We start from the raw sequence: 18,534 nt of genomic DNA, 5'->3' as shown, positions 1-18,534 counted from the left end.
TCAATATCACTTCTAAAATACTATTTTCTAGATGTTCACGTTAAATATAATTTTTGTTTCTTCAAAATTTCTTATATAAGTCATCATTATTTTTTAAGATAAGTAATTTGTATCAATGTCTTTGGTACTAAAAACGCATTTTACGTTTTACAAATTATTTTTCTTGTTTTGCAAATCTTATTGTTAAATAAAAACTAGTCATAGAAATAAATGTCAATGAATATTCAAGAATCGCTCACTAAGAAATTTCCTTAGGTACGAACATTGAACGAAACTTCCAATGGAAAGTGATTAAAATTGGCACATGCAAGAGTGGACCCTTGAAAACAAAATGCTTAACTTTATCCCAAACCATCCATTTTAGTTCCTCCTTTGAAATTAAAAATGGGATCCTTTTAGGTCAAATTTCACCATAAATAATTAGTCTCAGTAATCTATTCTTAATTTAATGGTAATCCCAAAGTGCTAAAAATGAGAAATTATAAAATGAAGAAAAACAACGTGCATTTAAAATATACAGATTAAAGCCACTTTGTATGATATTAGAGAGATTACAGAGGGGAGAGGTCATGTCATTATCAAAATGAAATCCTGAAAGTGATAACATAATCCAAGAGGCACATGGCAGTAGTATCTTAATGATGAGGGTCCACTGGTGTTCTTGTATTTTTCGAAATCAGTTCAAAAAGTCACTCCAAACTGGAAATTAGAAGCCTCACATTAACATAAAGTTAAAAGATAATCAATAATAAAACATTGGTCACACTGCTGCAACATTTCAATCCCAACTGAAGCAGAAAGTGTTTGACATGGACAAGACTCATAGTTATAACATCATATATATATATATACACGCATATATATCTTCAATCAAAGCAGCAAAAGACTTCATCCAGTCACCACCACAAACAGTTATTCTTAGTTTCTATGATTCTTAATTTCTATCACCTCAACATGCATGCCCTTAAAACTTAAAACAGAATCCTATCTTCATCTGCCTCCTCAGCAATCTGCAGAGCTGAAACTGCTTGTGCTGCTATGAGATCAGCAGAGAAACCTGCAGGTCCCCATCCTGCACCTTCATATAGTGGTTCGTTCACGTTTTTCTCAAAAGGGTCTGATGAGAATGACCATTCTCCATTTTCACCACCACCCCACTTGCAACCATATCTGTATGCATCAGAGACCCAACCCACTCTTTCAAAAGACCATCTGCCACCATCTAGATGAGGGAAGCAACCACTTTCTCCACCCACAGAGATGCCGAGATTTCGGTTGCAGTTCCAGGTCTTGCACCCACCATTATCTATCACAACCTTACAGGAATCGTCCGAGTCTTCGTCAAGTAAAACATGCAGAGCAACAGCCTCAGCAATAGCAGCACCCTCTTCATCGAGTCTCTGCTGCTCTTCTTTCTTTTTCTGTTTCTTTTTCTCCAGTTCAGAAATAATGGCTGCAGAAGTAGCAAGTGCTTTTTCCAAGCGCCTTTTCTTCTTCTCAGCCTGTTTCAGACGATCCAATTCGTCTTTCACCTGCTTCTTCTTCGCTTTTCTCACATGTTGCCCTTTATTACATGCCATGGTATCCATAGAATTTACTGCACCTAAATAGTAAATACTAAAGTGATGTCTTTGAGAGATCCTTCAAGTGAATTTCTTTAGAGCTGTATACATTTTTTTTTTGTGTAATACTTTTCCACTCTTTCCCTAATTGTAATGCTAAATATGTTCTAATTAGTTGAAGTATCAGGACTAATACTATTGATACGTTGCCAACCACTACACCCACTCAGGTCTGTAGGAGTACCTCATTTTGCGAACTATGCAATCCCAAACAGAAACAACAGGAGCCAGCATCAGAGAAAATTCATAAGCACTCATATGACTTGGTCTCATTCTTCCTAACTTCCCACAACCCTTGCATTTGCCCATCCTGAAAAAGCCAACAGATCTACAAGACTATTAATAAATCCGTATGCTGCAATTACACTCGTGTTCGGGTACACCCTTCCCAACTGCAGAGTAAGCTACAAAGAGCATGCGAATCATCAAAATCTGTAAGTGCTCACAAAAACAAAGAGACACGACTCATTTACAGATAGAGAATCATACACAGCCCAAAACAAATAAATAAAGATACTAGAACAGCAAAAGGAAACACACAAACCAACAACAACATGAATATGTCTCAAGAACAAATCAAATTTCACTATGAAGTATAGAATTAAACATCTGAATATTAATAGAGTAGCGCAAAGATATAAACAACACGTAATCAAGCGGAACGACCAAGTTTGAATTGTCATATTGAGCTTGGTTAGACTAAAATCTTCAGAAACAATGCATTTATACACATTTTAAGACTAACAAAATTACTGTATTCATGAAAAATGTAAAATGGCAACAAGACTGAGCCAAGTTTAAGAGTAAATACTGCATCGAGAACTGAATTGTATACCCTAATGACTTGTTGAGAAATGAAAAGTGTTGGGACGGATGGAAATTTAATTTTAATGGACAATAGTTACATCTATAGGTCACACATTTCATTCTATATCAGTCCTCAATAAAAAAATAAAGAATGATTCAAAAGCAGGTAAACTCGTTATCACAATGTAATCATTCACTTTAGATACCATTAGTCAATTCATTATCAATTCACCATCCACCAACTCCACATCCACCTAACAACCTAAATCCAAAATGAAATAACAAACACTTAACTAAAACATACATAACCTAGCTTGTCCCTTAATGAAAGACGAAAATGCAAGATTCAATTGCTGGCCTAAAAAAGCACTCGCCAAACATGACGCCAATTAGTTATCTTCACTGTTATTGATTTGTTGATTTTGCATATACAAGAGCACAAAACGCCATTTTATTTCTCCCGCAATTCAATTTGTAAACAACCCAAAACTAACAAAACCAATACCCTATAGAGACCAGATCCGCCCAACTAACAATCAACGCATAAATGAACTCAATTCAAGTAAAATCCACAAACACCCCCACAACAAAAACCACAAGATCTACCCAAAACACCAAATTCAAACACTCCAATAAAGAATTAAGACACAGATCCAAAATCCCATAAAATTCTCCACACCCATAATTCACCAAAAAGAAAAAAAGGAAACCCACAATCAAAATCACCGGAACAGAAAAAAAAACGCGTGCTTTGAATCAGGAAACGGCGAATCGTACCTGTAGGAATGGCATAGAGAGCAGAAGAAGGGTTTCACCAAAGATAGACACAGTTGAAGAGTGAGATAAAGCTGAATAGACAAAAGGGTATCCCTGGTGACGATGGAATTGGTTGGATCTGAAGGAAACGTAGGTGGGTAAGGGAAGAAAGTGAAAAAGGTTTGTGCTTTAAGAAAGAGAAAACGGAGGAAAAAAAGAGAGAAGGAGAGCGAGAGCGAGAGAAACAATAAAATAACCGATTACACAAGGAAGGAAAGGGGACAGTGGTGTGAAAGACGAATGAGAAAACGACACGTCACACAAAGTGCCGAAAGGGGACTCTAGATTATATGACTTTTCATTTTTTGACACGTAAGACTTGTGAAGGACAGGAAACTGTGTCGTGTCATTGACAGTTTGGGAGCACGTGCCACTGTAATGAAGGGTATATGAGGTGTCGTAATTAAGGGTAGGTCCCTTTTAGAAGACAAATTCTAAAACTCTTTTTCTTCCATTATTAAATTCTAATAAATGCTAATTCTGAATATTTTATTTGTTATTTTAAACTAATTTTACAATTAGCACGAATGTAGCATAAAACGATAAAAAATGCTAATTATGAATATTTTAATTTCAATGTATTTTCTTCTTAAACTTATATGTTGATCAGTTAAATGAAAATTAATAACGTAATATTATTTTCACAACTGCTTTTTCTAGAATCACATTTTTTTTATAACTTTATACTTAAATAATAAACAATCCTTAATTACGATGACTGTTTTTTGTAATTATATTAACTGTTTGTTTTATCAGCCTAAAAGATATCATCACACAAAAACAACATGCTTTGTTTTCACCATTAAGCATTAAGTTTCTTTATTTTTCTAAGTGAAACTAAGTTCCATGAAAATATATATTTGCTTAGAGGAAGCTGTGTTTACTTGTTTCACAAATAATCCAAACAAAATACACTTTAAGAAAATACTTGTAAGAAAATAAATGGGAGGTTATTCTAGAAATTGTATTTTAAAACATTTTTTTCTGTAAATTTAGTTTTTTTGAGGCATTAAAACTAAGCAAACAAAATGTTATTTATGTTGGCAAAAATTTTAACAACATCAACTCTCGTAACAAAGCTAAGTTTCAAATTAGATGTTGAAATTTATTATTTCAGTTAGGTTTCAGTTAGGATTACTACTTTGCAGTAGTAATCGGTTAAGATTTTCCCTTTTCTCCTTTTTCCCCAACCTATTTAAGGTTAGGGTTTAAATCCCTTCAGATTGTAACAAACACAAATTCTAGAGTAAAGAATTAATAGATTCAAGTTTTGCTCTTATCTTCTCTGTAGTTGTGTTTCGATCTGCTCTTCTTCTTTCAGTAGCCATAACCATGCCACGACAGAGAGCTTCGCATCCCTGCTCTCCAAGCTTCCAGAACACGCGTTCTCTCTCTCTTCCTTTTTCTGAATGAAGACTGCCTCGTGGCAGTGACTCTAGCTGAACATATTTTGTCTTCTAAAGGCCGTAGAAGATTGGGCCTATGTTTTAAGACTTTTGGGCCTGACTTAATATGGTATCAGAAGTACAACACAGTTCTGGATCGTTTCTTGCCAAGATGGAAACCCCAGATCCCACTACTCAACCTTCAAGCCCATTTTATCTCCATCCTGGAGAAAATCCAGGTACTACTCTTATTTCCCAAATTCTCAATGAAACTAACTACTCATCTTGGAGCAAGAATTTAAAAAGGGCTCTTCTCTCCAAAAACAAGATCAAATTCATTGATGGCAGTATCAAGAAGCCACCAAGAACTGATTCTTTGTTTGATGCTTGGGAAAGATGTGACACCATGGTTTTATCTTGGATTATCAAGACACTTTCCACTCAGATTGCAAATAGTGTCATCTATGTTGACAATGCCAAAGATTTGTGGGAAGAACTTAAAGAAAGATTTTCTAAAGGAGACTATTTTAAGATTTCAGACCTACTACAAGATATACACTCCATTAAACAGGGAGAGCGAACTGTCAACCAATATTTTACTGACTTTAAAAACCTTTGGTTGCCTATGTTTTGCTTCCACTTTAGAGCACAACAGACATAAACTTGATTCTAGGGCAAGGAAAGGTGTTTTCTTAGGTTATAAAAATGGTGTTAAAGGATATGTTATACTAGATGTTAATACTAGGGAGATATTTTTAAGCAGAAATGTTATTTTCTATGAAAATATTTTCCCTTACAAGGATGCACAAGATAATGAGAACAACCATGATGAAAAAGAGATTGACAATGTTTTACCTAATATTTTTTGGTATGGTCAAAACTGTGATGAAATTCATAATTTTGAGGAGAATGGAGATACAGAACAGAGGCCTGATAACAATGAAGACACTGGTACATATCACACCAATGATAGAGAAGATCACAATTCTAGAAAATCTACCAGAGTTAAAAAGGTTCCTGGATGCCTAAATGACTACATACACCAAGTCAATCATTCCTCTTCCAGTTACCTTCATGCAAAAAATAACTACAAAACCCCTATCCTATTTCCAATGTTTTGTCTTATAACTCTTTATCCGAAAAACACCTAAAGTACAGCTTGGCCATATTTGCCAACAATGAGCCAAAATCTTATAATGAGGCAAAAGACAACAGTGAATGGGTCACTACAATGCAAAGAGAACTAAAAGCCTTACAAGACAATGGCACTTGGCACTTAACTCAACTTCCTCCTGGAAAAAATTCCATTGGATGCAAATGGGTGTACAAGATCAAGCACAAAGCTGATGGCACCATAGAGAGGTACAAAGCCCGTTTAGTTGCAAAGGGTTACACACAATAAGAAGGCATAGATTTTTTGGACACTTTTTCCCTTGTGGGCTAAACTAACTACTGTCAGAATTCTTCTTGCCATTGCTGCCTCAAGAAATTGGTATCTACATCAATTGGATGTTGATAACGCCTTTCTGCATGGAGATCTAAATGAAGAGGTATATATGGAGTCACCACCAAGGCTGAACATCCATACAAAAGGTTAGGTTTGTAGGCTAACTAAATTTCTATATGGGCTGAAGCAGGCCAGCAGACAATGGTTTGATAAACTATCATCCTTTCTTCTCTCTGTTGGTTACATTCAATCTAAATATAATCATTCTCTTTTTATTCAGAAAACATCCACAAATTTCACTACTCTCCTTGTGTATGTAGATGATATTATTTTGGCAGGAGACTTTATCACCGAAATAGAACACATTAAAGGTCTTCTTTATCATGCCTTTTGGATCAAAAACCTAGGGGAGCTAAAATACTTTTTAGGCTTTGAAGTAGCCAGATCTGAAAGGGGGATACACCTATGCCAGAGGAAATATGCATTGGACATTCTTGAAGAGACAGGAATGCTAGGATGCAAGCCCTGCACTACTCCATTTCTAAGTGACACTAGCTCCTTGTACAAGACAGAAAATTACTTGGCCAATCCCAACTCCTATCGCAGACTTATAGGGAAGTTGCTTTATCTCACTAATACTAGACCTGATCTATGCTTTTCTATTAATCTTCTTAGTCAATTTGTTCAAGCTCCTACTGATTATCACTATTGGGCTTTGCAGCATATGCTAAGGTACATTAAATCAAGCCCTTCACAAGGTCTTTTCTTTGTTGCTGATTCTCATATCCAAATAAAGGCTTTCAGTGACTCAGACTGGGCCACCTGTCCTAACACTAGGAGATCCACTACTGGATTTTGTATCTTCCTCGGATCCTCTCTTATATCATGGAAGACTAAGAAGCAGAGTACTGTGTCCAGGTCTTCTACCGAAGCAGAATACCGTGCCCTAGCTGCCACAGTTTGTGAGATTCAATGGATTCACTACATCCTACAAGATCTCAGTGTTGAGACCACTACTACTGCTGCGCTTTACTGTGACAATAATTCTGCTAGACATATTTCTCACAATCAGAGCTTTCACGAAAGAACTAAACTCATTGAACTCGACTGTAACGTTGTTCATGAGAAGATTTAAACGAATCTTCTTCATCTTCTACCTATTCGTTCCAACGAACAACTCGCCGACATCTTCACGAAGCTCCCTCACCGTGTGCGCTTCCAGTTTATCGTTCCTAAGCTCGGATTGATGAACATACACAATTCAGCTTAAGGGGAGGATGTTGAAGTTTGTTATTTCAGTTAGGATTACTACTTTGCACTAGTAATCGGTTAAGATTTTCCCTTTTCCCCTTTTTCCCCAACCTATTTAAGGTTAGAGTTTAAACCCCTTCAGATTGTAACAAACACAAATTCTATAGTAAAGAATTAATAGATTCAAGTTTTGCTCTTACCTTCTCTATAGTAAAGAATTAATAGTTGCGTTCTCTCTCTCTCTTCCTTTTCTCTCTCTCTCTTCCTTTTTCTAAATGAAGACTCTCTCGTGGCAATGACTGTAGCTGTACATATTTTGTCTTCTAAAGACCGTAGAAGATTGGACCTATGTTTTAAGACTTTTGGGCCTGACTTAATATTAGAGAAACTAAACAAATTTTAACAATTTTTTAGAAAAATTTGATGTATTTAGGTTTTTAATTGTGAGAACAGAAGAAAGATTTTTTTTCCTGTATAACACTTTTTTTTCAAATTCCTTGTATAACATAATGTGCACCATATAATTTTTTATTTTTCTATCATAATTTGGTTTTGGAAAACTAGATTTTGACTTTCATTTTGAAAATGATGACCAAAATACTAGTCAGAATTTGATTTTTGAAAAACCAAATTTTGAACTGCTTTTTATTTTTATTTTTATTTTGAATTTTATTAAAATAATAGGAGAAGGAAAATAAAGAAGTTATATGTTTTTGTAATGGAAAAATATGAATTTACATGTTTAAATTTTATTAAATTATACTTTTGAAGTAATTTTTTTATTTTCATTTATTAAAAGATAAGAGACAGAAATAAAAATTAAAAATGATATGTTTAATAATTTGTCTTTATAAATTATTTAATAATTTTTTAATTATTTATAATATAATTTTGTCAAAATATGATATGTTTATAAGATGAAATATATATATATATATAATTTATTTTATTTTCGTTCATGTTTTATGAAAAAAATTAATTAGAAAATTTGTAATAATAAAATGAAAATATATAACTGAATATAAAATTTATTTATTTAATTCAATTAATTACGTATAACAAAGTTTATATATAAAAAAATGAAATTAAAAAAATTACAAATTCATATAAATAAATATTTTCTCATTACAAATCATATAAATTAAACAAAATAAATAAAAAATATATTTCAAAAGTATAATTTAACAAAATTCAAATATATAAATTATATTTTCTCGTTACATTATATAATTGTTTTTATTGTTTCTCTCCTTTTATTTTGATAAAATTTACAATAGAAATAAAAATTAACACTAGTTCAGAATTTGATTTTTCAGAAATCAAATTTCAGTTGATATTTTAGTCACCAGTTGCCAGAGTAAAAGTCAGAATTTGATTGATCTATAATAAAAGTGTACTATTTATGTAAATATAATGCAAAGTATGCTACATTGACATTTTTTAAAAGAAATATATGCCACGCAGAAAAATAAATCACAGAAGAAAAACTTGAATCAAATTTGTGAAACAAAAAGTGTTTAAGGATGCAGATGACTGACTCATAGTGATAATTGTTTATATACCTTCTATTAGCCCCTTATCATCATGATTGTCAAAAAAGCGTGCATCATCAGAGTTAATTATATTATGAGTTGCTTATCACCTTTTTAATATATTGTGTGATTATTTTTGAAAAAAAAACGAAATGACTTAAATAAATAATTATTCTTTATGAGTCGTTATGCATTTATATTCGTTAAGAGTATAAAATTGTTGTAGTTATCTGTGCTAAATTCGTCTAATTAATACTTTATAAGAAAAATCATAAAAGAAAAAGGATTGGATGAGATTTATCCATATTTACTGATCAATTCAACTATATTTTATTTAAATATATTATATATCGTCTTATTTTAATAACATACAATTATTAAAAAGACACAACGTAAATTTAATATTTAAGATCATATAATTCACCTATACAAATATCTTAGATATAATTATAATATCAAAAATATATATACATAAAAATCATATATAACTAAAACATATAATTATACTGATTAAAAAGGATAATGGGATTTTTCAAAAATATATATATATATATATATATATAAAGATATTATACAACTAAAAGATATAAGGGTTAAATATGTTTTAGTCCATCAAGTATCACGCATTTTTTAGTTTCGTTTTTCTTCTAAAGGTTTGTTCATTTTCATCATCTTCCTTAAAAACTCAAATTTTTAGTCCTAAAAAAGGAACGACGTTAAATTTAATCTAATGTGACTAACGGTGTGTCACGTTGTACACTTAGAAACTTTGACTCTCTTCACAACAATCACCACATCTTCTTCTTTTTATCCTCGGTCATCCGACCAATCTCGCCACTTCTACTCCATCGCCTTCCTAACCTTAATCTCCAAGCTCTTTGGCTTTGACGACCCCGCTTCCGCCAATGCCCTGGATCCACCACCGTCACTCCCACGACCTTGCCCCCACCCTCTTCTCCCTCCTCTCCCCCACCGACACCCTTGCTTCCACTATCACCGCTATCGACCGCCTCTCCCTCCTCAAATACATCTTCCCCGTCGAATGACTCCCTCAATGGACCCGCTCCCACCCGCTCCCTCCCACTTGTCAACACGATAATTATCAACACGACATATGTTGAAATTACATATCGGAAAAGCCATTCTGTTGAAGGTGACCCAAAAAATACATGGAGTGAAGGAACAAACTCCCTTTTTGGTATCAAATGCAACCATTGTAAACGACTATTTAACAAAGGTGTGCCTCCAAAGAATAACATTTACTAGAATTTCTTTCAAAAACATTGTTTCTAACCAATGAAAATTCCTAACATATGCACATTTTTTAACAGTCAATGGCTTGGCTATACCATAGCCAAATGTCCAAAGAATTTGTTACATTAAAAGAATAAACAATATGGTTACAACACGTACATTAGACAAGCAGAAGATCATCTCCCAGTGAATTTGCGAAGTCATATATGGAGATCATCCAATGAAGGTTCATGTGTTGTTAGCATCTTCAATTTCTACAAGACGAAAGGCGATATACAATTATAACGAATTGCAATACAAGGAACATTCTTCAATTGAAGAAAAAGGTAAACACTTTAATACCATAATATAATATGTAGGATCATCAATACTAGACGAGCCTAGAATAACTTCCCTCCTCAGCTTACCAGTAAGCTTTTGACAAGTCCTAAGCTGATGATTAAACACCACGTCAAACCAGAAAAACTGAAAGGAAAAAGAGTGAAAACAATTTTTTTTATCAAAGTACTGTTCAAACCTCAGATTTGGTCGCCCCACCAACAATGAATATAAATATTTGTTGCCCCATCTTCTTGAAATGGCTTTTCCAATCATTGGATGAGACATACCTGGATCGTTGCTTAGCACTAGGCTTTGCGCGATGATCCTTTTCCCCTGTTTTAGAGAAAGAGGTGTAGAAGCCGCAAGCAGAGAGCTTGGAAGAGGGAGGGTCGATCGCCGACGAGACTTTTCCCATGTGGTAGGCGTCATTGGAGCGGGTTCTCTAGATGATGATGGTGGGTGGTGGTGTTGTTCTTGCGTTAAGGTTGTCGGCAGCAGTAGCGACAACCTTTAGGTCACCGTTAAGGTTAGCCACATTAGATTAAATTTAACGCAACCCAAAATATTCGAGTTTTTTAAGGAAGAGGATGAAAATGAACAAACTTTTGGAAGAGGGACGAAACCCAAAAACGCGTGATACATGAGGGATTAGAAATATATTTAACCCAAGATATAAATACATTGATTCAAAAGTGTAATGAGGTTTTTCAAAACATAACATAAACATGACTAAACTGTTAACAATTTTAGGTCATTCATACATATATAACAAATTATTAAATGTGTTAGGGTTATTGTATTTTATTAGTCAATTATAAAGTGATCTAATCAAGTAAATATGACTAAGGGCATATATGTCATGAAAATTTTATTGTGTAGACAAGTAATAACTTCAATTTGTTGAAGGGGCCAAATTGAAATTATTGAAACTTAGAAAAAGTAACCGACAGAGGTTACATAAAGAGGTTCTCTCTATCCCCATCATGAGAGAAAACTTAGAAAGAACCTAAGGTGCTCTACATAAGGAAGATCAAAGATCAATCTACTCTGAAAAGAATTAGGAACTACTCTATTTTTGTAAGTGTTTAATGTCTATTATTTTTTATATGTGATTAATAAACCATCAATTGGTATCAACTAATTGGCTTAAACCCTTTTTTATCTTTCCTATTTTATGAGAAGGTTTGTGTATGATATTTGAGGTTTTTCATTTAATTAATTATGTTGCATATGAAATCCTTTTATGATTCATGGAATTAATAAATGATGTGGTTTAGATAAAGTTAACAGAAACTTCAATTACTATTATTTAACATTACTGAACCAGTATTAGTAAAAATTCCAATTCTGGGGCCTTGATGTTAAAGAATCAAAATTGGAAATTAAGAATGCATTTATGTTTCTAGAATTTTAATCATCTAGAAAATCCCAAATTAAGAACCCTAATTAGAATAAAAAACCTAAATTGGGAAAAATCCCCAATTTCAAACCTTAATCACAAACCACCATAATCCTAATTTGTGTTTTGTGTTTTTGCTGCTACCTTTGGCTTTCTTCTTCTGGTTCGCAGTTTATTCTCTTTACCTTTATTTTCGACTCGTGATAACACAATGTCTAGTGGCAAGGAGGCACTCCTACTCACGATGGGGTTTCAGGAATAGTGGTGGTGGTTTGCGGGGTTGTAGGTGTGTCTCGACGCAATAATGATGGCCTTCGTTGTAGTTCTATTTTCTGCAAGTGGAGGAGGCTTCACGATGACGGTTATGGTTAATGAAGGAGCACGATCATTTTCTCTCAGTGAGAAACTAGACGCAAGAAAGAGTTCTACAACTCGGTTTCGCGATTCAGAGGTGTACTCCATGGTTCTATGTCGCGGTGACGAGCAAATCTAAAGAAAACACATCACAGTGGATTGTGGGGAGGCGCAATTGCGAGAAGAGAAGAAATGGCCTTTGTGTTCTTCTCTTAGACATGGCGGTCTTCGTTCTCCGTCGTAGTGGATATCGCTGGTCATGGTGAATATGGTAGACCTTGTTTGCAGGTCGAGATCTACAGAAGTTGCATCGCGGCGATGTTGTATCACGTTGGTTCGTCATGCGATAATGTCGTGGTGGTCACGACAAAGGTTGTTCATGGCTGACGGTGAGGTTTAACACTTGCGTTTCTAATCATGGAGTCTATCGCCAATGATAGCTCATTGTGAGGCTTGTGGGCAATGGCCTAAGCCCAATCCAGGATAGAACTTTTTTGGAAGATCCTTTTCGGGTAACCGGATATGGTTTTGGATCTAAGTGTATCTGAGTTTGAATATTATGAATTTTAAAATAAACTTTTGAAATAAAGTAAAGTAAAATTAATAATTAATTTGGAACAAATAAAATTTAAAATTTTGGTCTTGTTTTCTAATTTTGGATGAGCTATTAATAATTAACAAATCACCAAATGAGTCTTCTTTATCCAGTAGTTTATAAAGAAATTATAAATGTTTGTGTTTATACATATGCATTCGAGTATTAATCAACTTAAAGGAAGATTATTATTTAGTCGGATTATATACACACTTGTGATGGTAACATGTGATAATTATAAGGTTTTATGTGTCAATAATAAAATAAATTCAAAGATAAGTTTGGTATTGGATATGTTTTTATTATCAATTTGATCATTATACCAAGATACCTCTAGTAGTTAATATTATTGTCTAAAGACTTGATATTGATGAAGCATTGGGTGTCTTGAGATGGGATAAACCATTATTTAAATATATGGTGTGAGCTTAATTCCTTTGTTTCTCTTGTACAAAATACAACTACGATGGCTTCAATATCTGCCAACTTAAATTCAGTTTCGATCCTCAATGGTACAAATTTCAAGGATTAGAAAGAGAACATAAAAATAGTTCTTGGTTGCATCGATCTTGACCTCGCGTTAAGGATTGAGAAACCTCCTTCTCTTAAGGACTCAAGTACCTCTGACGAGAGGAGAGAATATGAGAAGTGGGATTGCTCAAATCGCATGAGTTTGATGATCATTAAGCACGACATTCCAGAGGTCTATAGAGGTACTCTATCTGAAGAAATTACAAGTGCTAATGATTTCCTTGTTGGGATTGAAAAGCACTTTGTGAAAAGCGATAAGGCGAGAAAGTGTACTTCTACAAAGTTTGGTTTCCATGAGATATCAAGGTGAAGGAAATGTGAGAGAGTACATTATGGAGATGTCGAACATTGTTTCAAAACTTAAGGCGTTGAAACTTGAGTTGTCAGAAGACTTACTCGTACATTTTGTTAGGATATGTCTTCCTTTATAGTTTGGACAATTTAAGGTTTCATATAACTGTCAGAAGGATAAATGGTCTTTTAATGAGCTCATTTCATATTGTGTACAAGAAGATAAGAGACTGAAACAAGAAAGGACTAAAAATGCTAATTTAACCAGTACCTCTAATGACAAAGGAAAAAGGAAGAAAATTGAGAATCCCAAGAATGATGCTACTAAAGGTCTATCACAAAAGAAACAAAATCAGTATGATAAATGTTTCTTTTACAATAAAGTTGGACACATAAAGAAGGAATGTGCAAAATATCATGCTTGGCAAGCAAAGAAAGGATTGTCTAAGCTACTAGAAGACAATTGATTCTGAAAGATGTATCTATTTGGAGATGTCAAATTGGTAGAGATGGAAGTCATATAATGTTTTAGATTATTATTTTGTATTGGTTTTCTATTTTGTGGTTTTGAAAGACACTTTAGTTGTATCGTCGTTTTAGGTGGAATTTTTTATTTCATTTGTTTACTTGAACAATTTTTCTTAATTATGCCCCTTTGGAAATAATGAATTCAGATTGTTTTTTAAAAATTTGAGTTTTGTTGGAACTAGTTTACTTTTGGCAAATAATAATCTATATTTTTTATATGAGGACTTTCTATTGTGAATCCTTAAATATGGAATTTCATGATATTAAGCATAATATTCTTTGAGGATATTGAGTTTGAGGGGAAGAATAAGGATAAAGAAGGAATCAGTGAGAGTGAATTGCTTCATAAAGTTGCTTATGATGAAGCAAGTTCAGAACCTCTAACAAGTTCAAAATTTCTATAAGAAAAAAACTCAAGATTCCTAGAAACTTGTGCTTCATAAGGAGTATAAATCTAAACAAGACAATAAGGTTTAGGAACTTGTCCCGTTACCAGAAGGTATGAAGCCCATTTGTAGTAAGTGAATATTTAAGACCAAGAGGGGATCTAATGATAATATGAAGAGGCATAGAGTTTGTCTTGTGGTGAATGGTTATACTTAAAAGGAAGGGGTTTGTATGTTGATGATATACTTAAAGCTTTTAGCATGAAAGATAGCAAATCAGGGGATTCTCCAGTTGCTAAGAGACACGAGTTCAGTCTTAATCAATTCTTAAAAGGAAATATAGAAATTTAAGAAAAGAAAAAGATTCCCTATGTTTCAGCAGTAAGGATTTTGATGTGTGTCCAAGTATGTACGCATCCTGATATAACATACATAGTTGGGATTTTAGGCAGATATTTAAGCAATTCATGAATGGATCTTTGGAAAACAGCCAATAAAGTTATGAGGTTTCTTTCAAGAGAACAAAGGTTTTAAGCTCACGTATATAGGGTCAAACCAGTTAGATATCATCAACTGACAATTTTGTAGGATGTCAAGATAGGTTAAGATCCACTTCATGTTACATTTTCATGCTAGATGGTGGTTGGTTTCTTGGCCCATTACCAAGCAAATCCTTATGGTTTTATCCACTATGATTGTAGAATTTGTAGTATCCTATGAGACATCAAATAAGGGTATATGGCTGATTTTTGTCATAGGGCAGCACATTATGAAAGAAATTGATAGATCACTTAAGTTATACTGTGACATCAAATTAGTTGTTAAAGAAAGGTACAAAGTGGATGATTTTTTATAGAACACTTAGGGACAAACTCCTTGAAGGTATATCCTCTTAATAAGGATTTTACACCCAAGGTCTTTCATGAGCATATTGCTCATATAGGTGTTTTATAGTGTGAGGAATCTTTGTTTCAATGAGCGTTAATCATTTTTTTGTGTTTGTATTCTATGTTTGGTTTTCATGTATGCATACATTTTGGTTTATTATTCAGAACTTATACTTTGTAAATTAAGGTTATTGTATAGTTCTCATTGAGATAAAGTAAGGACTAGTTGAAATTAGACATGTACAGGTCATCTTCACGTAATTTTCATGCTACACATTTCATGATGAATCCATGTCATTTGGTTATGTCAGCATTAGTGATCAATGTATTGCTATTTGTGCAATGAAAATTGTTTTGGTTCTACATGCAAATATAATCAATTTGGATATGCTCAAGGTATATAATGGTAATTTTGAGCTCATAAAGTCTAACACATTTGTAAGAATTTATATGGATATATATATATTTTATTAGTGGGAGATTGTTAGCAATTTTGGGTCATTAATTTATATATATATATATATATATATATATATATATATATAATCATTAAATGTGTTAGGATCATTGATTAAAGTGCTCTAATCAAGTAAATGTGGCTAAGGACATATATGTCATGAAAGGTTTATTGTGTAGTGACTAGTAATAATTTCAATTTGTTGAAGGTGCCAAATTGAAATTATTAAAACTTAGTAAAAGTGAACGACAGAGGTCACGATCCCTATTTATGAGCACGCTCATTAATTCTTATTCCTTTCTTTCTATCCTCATTAGGAAAGAAAACTCATTAGGAACCTAAGATACTCTACAGTGGGAAGATCAAAGACCAATCTATGGTTCATTAATTATTCCAAATTGTCAATCCTTCAGGTATGCTTCCGTTTTCTGTTTTAAATGGAATTGGAAACTACTCTATTTTTTAAGGGTTTAATGTCTATTATTTTTTATATGTGATTCATAAACCATCAACCCATAACTCTACACTTCAGCACCAGTCTCATGCTACATTGGATCCTCTGCTAATTCCATCTGCTTACACCATTAAAGTAATAATTGCAAACAAAGAGAACATATAGACATACAAACATAAAAGAAAGGGTAAACTAATGTGCAAAATATTTGATCTAAAATAATCATAATATGTTAATTTATCAACTAAACCTATCTAATGTACAATAATTCATATATTCACACAAATAATTGACACTAAACTCAATTATCCAAATGTATTTAATATTAAGCTTCAATGTAGGAGTGCACTTGTAGTAGTATCTATGCTTTGCAGAGTCATAAACAAAAGAATTATCACCTTACCACCTACAAGGTTAGTCCCTTTTGTGCTTAGGACCAATCGTCCATTGACTATGACCTCATTTGACTCTCATCACATAACTCATTATACTCAATTTAAGCATGAATAGTTATAGAGTTCAAGATACCTCCTTTCTGTCACCCCTACCCCCATATGTCAATGTATACACAAAACATAACCACATCACAAAATTTCTCCTTAAATTCTCTCAACAACATTTTAAACATATTCTCAACAATGTTATCTCTCAATAAAAACATCATAATACATCTTAAACATACATAAGAATCATACTAAATCTATCTCAAACAAAACACAACATGAGAAAATTACAACATACACACTGAAGCTTAGAGGTGTTGCTCAACGAAAATCCTAGCACTCAACGCCATTCTTTTCGTAAAGTGTCACTCAACAACACTCTTTTACTGCTCAACATCATGGAACTAAAATTGCTTCAGACCTACAGTGGAGAATGATGCACAACTATGTCCTATTACCGCTCAACGTCAAAACATTCACATTTTTATGCGCTCAGTAGTACAAGACTAACGCTTAGCAGTTTGGAGCTAACATGCTCTTAGACCTGCATAATGACTTACGCTCAACATAAGTTTATCGTCGCTCAGTAGTTGCAAAATTTGTGATTTGTGAAAATGGAATATATTCAAGTAATCAATTTGGTATTCCCTTTCTTAGTACTTGGTTCAAAAACAATATTAAGTATCAAGGCACATACCAATTGGATCAATTGATCAGATTCTCATTTTCTAATTCAACTCAACTAATCAATTCAACAAAAACAATCTTTAGAACAAACCAACATCAACAATTAAAATATTTTCATACAACTCAGACATGCAAATTACAAATCCCAAAACATCAATAAACACTACAATTAGTTTTCTTTATCTAAAAGACAGACCACCAACTCAATAACATTATAAACACCTCTTGATGTTCAAAAGACTTTATCTACCCTTAAGAACAACACAAACACGACCAGGACACACTATTATAACTAGCAGCGAATCTTAAAGAAAACTCAAACACTACATGCGATCCTAGATGGTCTGCATGCATAGGAAGGATAAACAAACCAAGGAAATGATAGAAAATCAACTTACCTTATTGCAGAAACTGATAAGATAAAAGTGGAGTGTCCGCCTCAAGGATTACCTTAGCGGTCTTCGATTTTCAAATAGATGAACAAACAATTAGAAACTTTAGAGAGAAGTGAGAGAGATCTATAGTAAAGGAGTTTAGAGAAATAATGTGATTTAAGATAATGAAACTCATTTATAAGAATTTTATTTATACTTTAAACTTTTGTTATCAAAATAATCAAATTTCATTATTTAAAATACATTATCAATTTTAAATCACAATTTTCTAGACTCTTACATTATTAATTCAATTAAGTTTAATCTTATTTAAAACATAATTTATAGGCTTAATAGCTTATTTTATCCCCAGTTTTGCTCAAGTTTGTCAATTAGGTCCGACCTTTGAAAAAAGTGTCAAATGCATCATCATTTCGTAAAATTTGTATCAACGAAGTTCCTTCCATTAAATAGAAACAAACAGAATTAATAGATTGATGATATAACAAAAGACAAATAAACTAAATTTATCTCTAATATGCTAAAAAATCATGGAATATAATATCGTCATAGTCTCTAAAAATAGTAAAAGTAAATATTTTCCCAATTAATTATGTGGAAATTTTCACAGTACTCATTCTAATCAAAAGTGTATTTATCCTTTTATTTATATATCAACTTTAATGCATGTATAATAATTGAAAGATTTGAAA

At 33.0% G+C, this 18,534-nt stretch overlaps 1 protein-coding gene across 1 annotated transcript; it reads right to left on the bottom strand.

The window, feature by feature from the left end:
• Positions 1–700: 700 nt before the first annotated feature.
• LOC108346013 (uncharacterized) lies at positions 701–2,053 on the bottom strand. The gene has a single exon (XM_017584926.2). It carries the CDS (start codon positions 1,587–1,589, stop codon positions 972–974), a length of 618 nt encoding a protein of 205 aa, XP_017440415.1. The 5' UTR covers positions 1,590–2,053; the 3' UTR covers positions 701–971.
• Between the last annotated feature and the right edge of the window lie 16,481 nt (positions 2,054–18,534).

This window comes from Vigna angularis, chromosome 8, assembly GCF_016808095.1.
Source record: "Vigna angularis cultivar LongXiaoDou No.4 chromosome 8, ASM1680809v1, whole genome shotgun sequence".
Taxonomy (NCBI): Eukaryota; Viridiplantae; Streptophyta; class Magnoliopsida; order Fabales; family Fabaceae; genus Vigna; species Vigna angularis.
This window is presented reverse-complemented; position numbering and strand designations above follow the sequence as displayed.